Raw genomic sequence first — 10,098 nt, forward strand, 5'->3', positions numbered from 1 at the left:
TAATCTATCACCGAGCTTGAAGAAGCAGAAATTGTTTTAAATACATCAGACTACATAAACTGATAACAACTGGGTTAAAATGTCCGAATTATGTGCGCCATGAAAATAAAAAGATTTTATTAATTGTCATTGAATTGTCGTCTTCTGTGTAATTTGAAGTATCTTCTTCTGGAGGCGTTCTGTTTCCATCTGCTGCTGAATTGTGTAAGTACACCTTTAAAATGAGATGTTAAGAGTTTCAGCATCTGCCGTACGTCCAATTACTGATATAAAACTCATTGATAATGGCGAAGATACGTTAAAACGGATGTCTCTGACTGCATTCATTAGGTTTCAATAGCGATGCTTTAAAACACACCTCCAATGTGAAGCCGATCTCGCCTCTAGGCTAGAAAATTCCGCAGTTTATCAGCGCATCCACATGGTGACGCCACACCATCAAAGCCCCCCTAAGAAACTGCAAACGGAACTGTGCAAAAAGACACAAAGGAATCGTATCTGTGTCGTGTGGCAGAGGGGTGTAAACCTCGTCAGTCGCGCGTATGTGAAGCGTCAGCGGCGATTGGCATGTCATCATCTGGAGAGGCGCACGAAACTCTTTAAAACAAGAGTTCGATAACACAGTGCAAACTGTCTGTGCGCCTCGGCATGCCACAGAACAAGAGGCTTCACCTTCGTTATTTCTTCCCTGCTTTCCAGATCTCGGTGATCCAAAGGACTTGTTAGCCTGAACTTTCCTAATGCATTGAAGACATGCGACAAACGCATATCTGCAAAGCATACATTTGCAGTTCGTCGACGCGTGCCTTCTCTTGGTTTTTATAATGTACGAGTTTCCAGCAACCTTCTGTTTAGCTCCGTTTTAAAGAGCAGTATTTATTTATTTATTTATTTACTGACTTATTTATTTAAAAGTCAAAAAATGCTGCCTACAGTGGATGCCGACTTTGCCAATTCTACACAAATCCCCGCTAACACTTCTTTGCCGTTAACTTTGGAATCAAGAGCCCTGGCTACTTCTGCAAGTATGTTTGTAGTGGGGGTTTTAGGAAACCTCATCGCCATAGTGGTCCTATGCACTTCAAAAAAGGAACAAAAAGAAACAACTTTCTATACTTTAGTGTGCGGACTCGCCGTGACTGATCTCCTGGGAACTTGCTTCACCAGCCCCGTTGTAATAGCGACATACATAACTGGCAAATGGCCAGGAGGCTACATGCTATGTGACTTCTTCTCCTTCTCCATGCTGTTCTTTGGATCCGCTGGGATGTCCATACTGTGCGCTATGGCCATCGAACGCTACCTGGCAATAAATCATGCCTACTTCTACTCGCACTACGTGGATAGGACAATGGCAAGGCTGGCTCTTGCTGTCACCTACATTATCAATGTGGTTTTGTGCATCATGCCAAGCTTCGGTTTCGGTGCTCATGTGAGACACTTTCCTGGCACTTGGTGTTTCTTAGACTGGAGGTCTCTAAACCCAATTTCAGCATCCTTTTCCTACCTTTACGGAGGATTTATGATCCTGCTGATTGCCGTGACTGTCTTGTGCAATCTGGCAGTGTGCGGCTCACTCGTGCGGATGAGCCAGAGAGCCCGACTGGTGCGAGCAGAGGTGTCCGGGAAAGATGTGGGCAGACCCAGGCGACGCTTCCCGCGACTCGCCAACGCAACATCAGCTGCTGAAATCCAGATGTTTTGGCTGCTTATTTTCATGACAATCGTCTTTTTGGTCTGCTCAATTCCACTTGTGGTATGTAACCAACTTTCGAACTTTAAAATAACGAGCCTTTTCATACTGCAATGTTTCAAATGCCAATTTACATTTATTCCATCATCATGTTACGAAACAATCGGGTTTTACAGAATTAATTTGTAAAAGATCCCAACCAAGTAGCTAATTCAGGGTCGTGGGGTAAGCCTACTCCTGCGGCATCGGGCTTAAGGTTGAAAATTATCCCAGGACAGAGCGTTAGTTTAATCGCAGGTGCGTCTCGCATGCTCGCACGCCCACACGGGGTCAGTTTGGAATTGCCAGTCAGCACGTCTTTGTGGATGTGATGGATAAAGACCCCATTTCACGTTGAAAACAACTTGGCGAATGAATCGAAACCTGGATGGTCAATCTGTGAGGCGGCACTACCTGCTGCACCACCATCTGTAAGAAAGAAAAAATGTGTGACCCAGCTCAGAATAAGGAGGTCTGAAAATGAATGGATAGATGTGTTACCTGTGCGTTTATCACATGGCTCAATGTATGGCATAGGCTCGGGACAGTTCACTGCATCAACTAAAGGACTGAACTAAAACAGCATGTGACTTCACATAAAGAGAACATTTAAGACGACGCGCTATTTCGAAATAGAAAAGATTTATTTTTGTCCAAGTAATTCATTTAAAAGAACAGGTCTTGTTTGTCTCTCCATACGTTGGTTGTCTATCATAATTGTGCTTTTTTCCACTTTGGAGAGAGCAGAGAGGTGAAAGGTAGGCAACATCCATGGAAGGAGCGCTGTTTATTGCAGAGCCTATTCACGTAGGCTCGAGATGGGAGTCCCTTCTCCCCAGGCTTTGAAGCAGCCGCGTTAAGCAGTGCGTGTGCACGTAGTCGTGCGCGTGCCTGCAATTTTGGAAACTGAGAGACGCGTTTCGAACGTGAGCAGCGTCCAACTGCTTCGTTGGCTGTTATCGTATTCTTATAAAGAAGCATGCTGAATAATTTAGGTAATTTAAACTCTCTAGGGTTTGTTTATGTGGGAAAACACTAATATCAAATAGAAAAAGATGTTTTTTAAGTAGATCGGTTATTGATTTTATGCTTATACATTCTGAAGAAAATACGCTCCTTTTAGGTTCGGTTTCTATCACATGCACAGATACTATACTATGGGCTATCTGTATGTATCCATCACTCTGTCAGCTTTACTTGCTTCCATTAAGCAGTTAGATTTATTATAGGAAATAAAACAAATATCGCCCCACTGCTGGTTTTGGCACGAAAATTCACAATTAAAATGTGTTTTTAAAATGACTAAACGATCCTCAATATGAGTCCTTATATCAATTATACTAATAAGTAATATTTTTATGCTAAAAATAAACAGAAATGCAATGTCTAAAAAATACAATAACCTCTGAGATAATGTTGTCTTAAATGGCAAGCAGAGTAAATTCTAATTTAAAATATTCAGTATATGTTGGCACATTTACAGTGGATTCAGAAAATATTCAGACCACTTCACAATCTAGACACTTTATTGTGTTGTAGATTTAATTTTAAATGGATCAATTTGTCATTTTCATCCAGGATGCCCACAATCTACTTTCAAACACTCAAAATGACAAAGTGAAAATATGTTTTCAGAAGGGTTCCACAAATTTATTACAAATCAGAAACAGAAGTCTCTTGTTTATGTAAGTATTCTGACCCTTTGCTGTGAAACTCTAAATTGATGCATCCTGGTCACTATAATAATCCTTTGGATGTGTCTAGAACTTGTTTGGAATTTAGCTGTGGCAAACTGAATTGCTTGTACATGCATAGTTTAGAAAGGCACACACCCACCTGTGTATAAAACCAAGTCATGAAGTCCAAAGAACTCTCTGCAGACCTTGTGGACGAAAAAGGCACACTGAAAAGCAGACAGATAATAGTTTCTAAATTCTCCTGTTTATTAATTTGGAGTCACAGTAAGTAGAGATTCAAAAGAGTATAACTTATTGCCGCAAAGCTCAATTGAACCCTGATCAAAAGCCAGGAGGGGTTTTTTATACTTCAGCATCTCATGATTAATAAGACAGAAAGAACATCCTTATCAAAACAGTAAAGTTAAACAATATGTCTGTTGAGCTAAGCATTATCTGTTTTTTGGAAGCTAAGCACAGGAGAGACGCCTTTGCATAAACTACATGTACAGTTCTGCAGCCTTGTGACCTTGTCCCTGAAACATTCACTCTGAGAAAGGGAAAAACAAGAAACAGCTTACATTTTATTCATCTGGACACTATTTCTCCTGAACCCTGGAATAACATATTTTTGTTAGTTCATAAGCCAAAGCGTCTCTCACTGGCAAGTTACAAAATAGTTATTATAAAGATTCTAATTTACTAAACACACAAAATACATGGTGCTGAGGAGAACATTCTTCTTCTACAACCTCCATGATAAAACTGTGGTGAGGTAGATCAGAGCATGGGTATCAAACCATTTCTAAAGCTATGAGCATTCACAGAACACAATGGGCTCAATAACTGAGAAATGGAGAAAGTGTGGAAACATCAGGATTTTTCCTAGAGGTGGCGGTTTAGCCAAGAAGGGCCTTGGTCAGGGAAGTGACCAGGAACCCAATGGTTAGTCTAACAGAGCTTCAGAAGTCCTCTGCTGAGATGGATGACCATGAAGAGAAAGATTGTCTGGTCTGACAAAATATGATTAGACAAAAATATGTCGGACAGTGAAGCATGGTGGGGGCAGCATCATGCTATTGGGGTGCTTCTCAGAGGCAGAGAAGGGAGACTAGTCAGAATTGAGGGAAGTATTAAGGGAGCAAAACACAGAGAATTCGTTAAGAAAAACCTGCTCCAGGGTGCATGCAACTTCAGACTGGGGTAAAAGTTCACCTTTCAGCACAAGAATATCCTGAAGTGAAAAGTCGAGACAATGCTGAAGTGGCTTTGGTATACGTTTCTGACTGTCCCTGAGTGGTCCAGTCAAAGCCCAGAATTAAACCTTATAGGACATGTGTGGGGAGATTTGAAGATAGCAGTTTACAGATGCTTCCTATGCTATCTAATAGAGTGTGAGAGGATCTGCCAGGAAGAATGGGATAAACTGTCCAGATTCAGGTGAGCAAAGCTTGTAGAGATTTACCCAAGAAGACTTGAAGCCATAATTGCTGCTAAAGGGGCTTCTACATTGTACTGAATTATGGGTTTAAATGTGTATATGAATGAGAGATTTCAGTTTTTTTAATTTTTAACAAATTTGAAAATCTTCTGAAAACATGTTCTCACTTTGTTATTGTTGGTTTTTGAGTGTAGATTGATGGGCAAAAATGCCAAATCTATCCATTTAAAATTAAATCTGTAATACAATGAAGTGTGCAGAAAGTGAAGGGGTCTGAATACTTTCTGAATTCACTGTACATGGCATCTAATCAAATCTACATTAAGGATATGGGGTTTAGTCTGGACATTGGGGACAACCTGACCTTGCAATAAAAGCACTGTCATATGCATTGTATTGGAATACTAGTCATTTAATTTTAAAACCCCTTTTATGTCATTCATTTTCAGGTGCAGATATTTATAAATCAGCTGTATGGCCCTTCCATTATTATAGCAGGTGGTAAACCAGACTATCGCAATGATATCCTGGTTATCCGCTTTGCCTCCTTCAACCCCATTCTCGATCCATGGGTATACATCTTATGTCGGAAGAACCTGCTGACCAAAGGCTGTGAGCGAGTGAAACGAACAGTGGGAATTGCTAAAGAAGATCACACACGTAAAGTGGGCTGGATTAGCGGGCAGCATACACCTCCATCATATATCAACAGTGTCACAACTAGTTACGCGTCTCTACAGATTCGTGATGAAAGACATGGCACCCAGAAGCAGGCTGATGTGCGGACTAAATCTTTTACTGATTTTACCATCCAGCAGACTTGGGATCTGGACATATCTAAGTCTAACTTTCATCCATTCAGCCTTCACCAGGATACAACTCTTGATTTTGATAAGCATAATAGTCCATCCAAACCTATTGTATGTAATATTGTTCAAGAGACTTCCACCCCAGAGGTGAGTAAATGCTGTGAACCTGCACAAGGACCACCAGTACAGCGGACACCGGACAGACAGTTTGAGATGGTCACCTGCACCTTCAGCACGCCTACATCGTGTGTGTCTGAGAAATGCATATAGGGCATTCAGCACTTTACTAGATATTAAATTACATAAAGTTTAAACTTGAAGTGCAATTTCTAATGATATTTCAACCTGATGTTTAGTTGAAAATTCACAAATGTCTTGCGCCACCAAGTGGCCAGCAGTTTTGAAGACCAGGTTTTCATAAGAGTTTGTACCCATCACATCTATTGAAGGTTACACATCCAAAATGTTGTGTCTCTAACTGGACCTGCTTTTGTTTACTTCAATAAGAGTTTGCAGTGGTCTAAGGTAACTGTTGAGCAGCAATCAGATCATTTCTTCTATTATCGTTTAGCCAAAATGTAAAGCAATACATCTTTAGGTTGCCTATTTGTCAAATGTGTAGCTTGACGGGATAAACTGTATTAGGGGAAGGTATCATGATGGAACTCTCAAATGATACTGTGAAAGTAAGCAAAAAAGCATATTTGATGAGGCAAAACTGCTGAACTCTGCAAAAATGTAGCTGTGTTAACCGTATCTTGTCGTTTATTACATAAATATTTAAACATGATGAATCATGACAGTATTTCAGTGGCACTGGTAAAGAAGTGCTAGCAAATAAAGTCTTTGTTTAATAGTGACACCAAGAGCAAAACTGTTTGTTTTTCTCCATTTGGTTTAGTTATAACACCAACATGACAATAAGTTGCAAGCACAACAACTTGGTTTGAATTATAAATGACAGTTCATTTCTAATGCTGTTGTGCCCTGAATTATTTATCTAAAAATGCGGCACATTGCACTTCACAGTTATAATACCCTCCTGCAGTGTTAATGACTGGGAAGAATGCTCTAGTTTTGTAACTTTATAGGCTTAGTGTTGCTCCATTATTCACATCTCTCTCAAACAAACATCAACTAGCTGTATGTGTTAATGTTGCTGAAGAATCATGACAAGTGACCGTAAAGATGTTCATTTCCACACAGCAACCTAAATGTTAGCATACATGTATCCTGTCAAGGGCCGCTTCCCAGGTTTCCTATGTCTCCACTTATTGTGCATTCTTTTATACATTTATATTAAGCTCATACAAGGTAATTGTCATAAATTTGCTCGTTTTCATAAGTGGATAAGTATCTTTGTTAAATACCGAAAGATAAACTGACAGTAAATAGTTGAATAAATGTTAGTGCTTATTTTGCATAGCTCAGACATGATTAGGAAGCCATATGCACATTGGGATAGATGATGGAGCTGAGCGCAGTAAATGGCTCACTAGTCTTGCCTGAGGGAGAATTTTTTGTTTTGTGCGCTTGGTAAAAGGAAATTTACTTTTATTGCCTTTATTTGTCCTCCATTACGGCACTGAAACACAAGGTTTGCAGGCAAGCTGCAAATTTTTTTTATTATTATTAGGCTGATGCCTTTATCCAATTGTATTCTGAGATACAATTGGTCACATTTCTTTTTTTTTCCAGTTGGAGCACAGGCAGGTGAAGTGACTTGCTCATGGTTACACAGTGTCAGTCGCAGGATTTGAAGTCCAAAGTCTTAGTCACTACACCACATTGAGTTGATGGAGGTGCATCTGGTGCTGAAATTGCTCTTCATATCCTGGTTGGTAAATTGCATTGACACACGTTTAAGGCATTGAATGGTGCAACTCTGATGGCGATGAGAGCAGCCTATGGAAATGCTCCTGGTCACACATCTAAGTACTGTACATCACTTGTTGTTGAAATATGATATGTAGTAAACAACATTCATTTATATTTGCCTTCCAAACAGAAATAAAATTGGATGTGCCTGTATATGGAACTATTTTCATAAATGTATTTAACTAAATTAAATTCCTATTGTAAATGTTTTTTTTCTACAATCTTAGTATACTGAAAATATGTCAAACGGTGTTTGCATCTGGATCATTTACTAGCAGTGAATTATTGATATCCTTATGAAGGCTTGTGAGAGTGGCATTTTCAAAGGTCATTAAGGTGTGTTAAGTATTTCAATGCAATGATTTTAGCTATTATACTTGAAATAGGAAGTGTCACTATTGTTACAATAAATCTCGAAAATACTTTGTGTTAAAAAGGTCAAAAATGTTTGTAATAGTGTTGCATGTTGGAAGTTACTTGAAATGCATTCAGATGTTAATATTCTGTATTTTGAATAAAGGTACTTTTTATAACAAAATATACTTTTACTGTAAGTCAAATTTGCTGTATTTGTATGGAAAATAAATATACATTTTCTAATAGTTTGCGTTTGAATTTATGCTATTTGTAGAGAAGAAATATTTTTAATACCAGCAAATCACCCATTTGCCTTCCAACCTACCTACTCCAGTTCAGAGTTGAGGAGCGCAGCCTGTCCCAGCAGTACACAGACAGAGAAACCAATCCTGCACAGGCAGCCAGGCAGGCCATGTCAGGATCCACTTGGGTCAAACTCCCACTCTGTCACACCAGTGCAGTTTAAAGTCACAAGTTAGCCATGTACCCAATGGAAAACTCATGTAGACAAGGTAGGACATGCAAACTCCATACACAGAGACTAAGACTGAATCTCAGCACAGAACTCTGGGCCATGAGACAGCAGTGCTAACCACTGAGCCACTAAATAATCAATGGACGAGAGAAATCCTACCTTATGTAATAATGTCTGGATGTGTTAATTGTATTAAAACTTGTTGGGTGGTACATTGGTGTAAATGATAGCATACCTGTGCTACTGCTACTTGGCAGAGATTTTTTTTTTGGATGTTGTCAGAGGGAAGTCAACCTTTGCCTTGGTCAAAACACAAAAAGTCAAAAGATCATTAATCAGTTCTAAGCAGTAAACTAATATGTAGTTAAAAAGAAAACTAGACTCCACACTAGAAGATTACTCAAAGGTAGGTTTTCTTGCTAAGTCTTTCCTTTAATTCTTTAACAAAGCTTGTTTAATACAGGTGGCCATCTTTGCCAAATCTCTCCCCTTGGGACAAATAAAGTACTTTATATGTGGAGGTAGCAGAGTTAAAGATGCTAAGATTTGCACTTGGTGTAACGAGGATGGACAGGATTAGAAACGAGTACATTAAAGGGTCCGATGAAGTTGGATGGTTGGGAGACAAAGTCAGAGAGGCGAGATCACGCTGGTTGGGACATGTGCAGAGGAGATAGAGCTGCCAGGGAAGAGGAAAAGAGGAAGGCCTAAGAGAAGATTTATAGATGTGGTGAGAGAGAACATGCAGGTGATGGGTGTAACAGAACAAGATGATCCGCTGTGGCAATCCCTAACAGGAGCAGCCGAAAGAGGAAGAAGAAGAATCTATCTGTCTATCTTTTCTAACATGGCTACCATGATGTCACTGGTCAGGTTTGCCTAGAAAACAGGTAGCTATTCTGCTAGATTAAGCAGCAGACAGGAATTTTAAAATGAGCTCCAACACATGAAAGGTTAGTCAAAAACAGGCCAAGGTAATTAAACACGTAGGCAAATTGATCCGTTGTCAAAGCCAAAACAAAACCTTATGTTAAAAGTTGAAAAATTCAATCCAATGTTCTTTAAAACCTTTAACAAAACAAACTCACTAAAATTTCAGAGATTTTCTCATTAATCTCAGATAACCAGGTAGTGTAAGGTACATAACTTTATACTGTCATGACACATTTAGTTCCTCATTGAGATCCTGCCCTGGCATCAAATACCATCTTGGACAGATTTTCTCTAATGTTGTCCGCTCGGTGAATGCCCTGCTGAGATGAAGGTGGGGTTGGCTTGGTGGAGAGGTGTTTGCCCTCCAAGAATGTGCAAACCGAGACAATTGCCTATATTGCAACTGCCATTGCTTCTAGCCCACTTCCCTTAGCAATATGGTGGCAATAACGCCACAAAATGGCAGCACCCATGATAAACAAAAAGGCCTCAGAAAAAGGACATAAATATTTTTTAATCATATTAAACCAAACCACAACCTAATTTAGAAAATTAATTTAGGAGCCTGAAAAAACAAAATGGCCACCTAGTTCTTCAAAGAATCCTATTTCAGGAATGAGAAAAAATATTAATAACAAACTACAATCTCAACAGAAGAGACACAGCAACCTGACCTGCAGTACAAACTGCCAATGAAAATTAGTATAAAAATTGTAGTACATATACAAAGAAATACAGTACACAAAATAACAGCACCCATGAACAAATGCTCTTACAAAATGATGGTGAAATGATGT

The 10,098-nt window shown here is 39.4% G+C and overlaps 1 protein-coding gene across 1 annotated transcript; it reads left to right on the forward strand.

Annotated features, from left to right (window-relative positions):
• The first annotated feature begins 881 nt into the window (after window positions 1-881).
• ptger4c (prostaglandin E receptor 4 (subtype EP4) c) lies at window positions 882-7,226 on the forward strand. Its single transcript, XM_051933242.1, has 2 exons — window positions 882-1,756; window positions 5,299-7,226. Exons 1-2 carry the CDS (start codon window positions 923-925, stop codon window positions 5,926-5,928), a joined length of 1,464 nt encoding a protein of 487 aa, XP_051789202.1. The 5' UTR covers window positions 882-922; the 3' UTR covers window positions 5,929-7,226.
• The last annotated feature ends 2,872 nt before the right edge of the window (window positions 7,227-10,098 follow it).

The sequence above is a fragment of the Erpetoichthys calabaricus genome, chromosome 10 (genome assembly GCF_900747795.2).
Source record: "Erpetoichthys calabaricus chromosome 10, fErpCal1.3, whole genome shotgun sequence".
Lineage (NCBI taxonomy): Eukaryota > Metazoa > Chordata > Cladistia > Polypteriformes > Polypteridae > Erpetoichthys > Erpetoichthys calabaricus.

What these genes read in the sequence shown, in the direction of transcription:
- ptger4c (XM_051933242.1), top strand. Translation starts at nt 923, where the DNA reads ATGCTGCCTACAGTGGATGCCGACTTTGCCAATTCTACACAAATCCCC. An exon ending in TCTGCTCAATTCCACTTGTG is followed by an intron (nt 1,757 to 5,298) that starts GTATGTAACCAA and finishes ATTCATTTTCAG; the next exon opens with GTGCAGATATTTATAAATCA.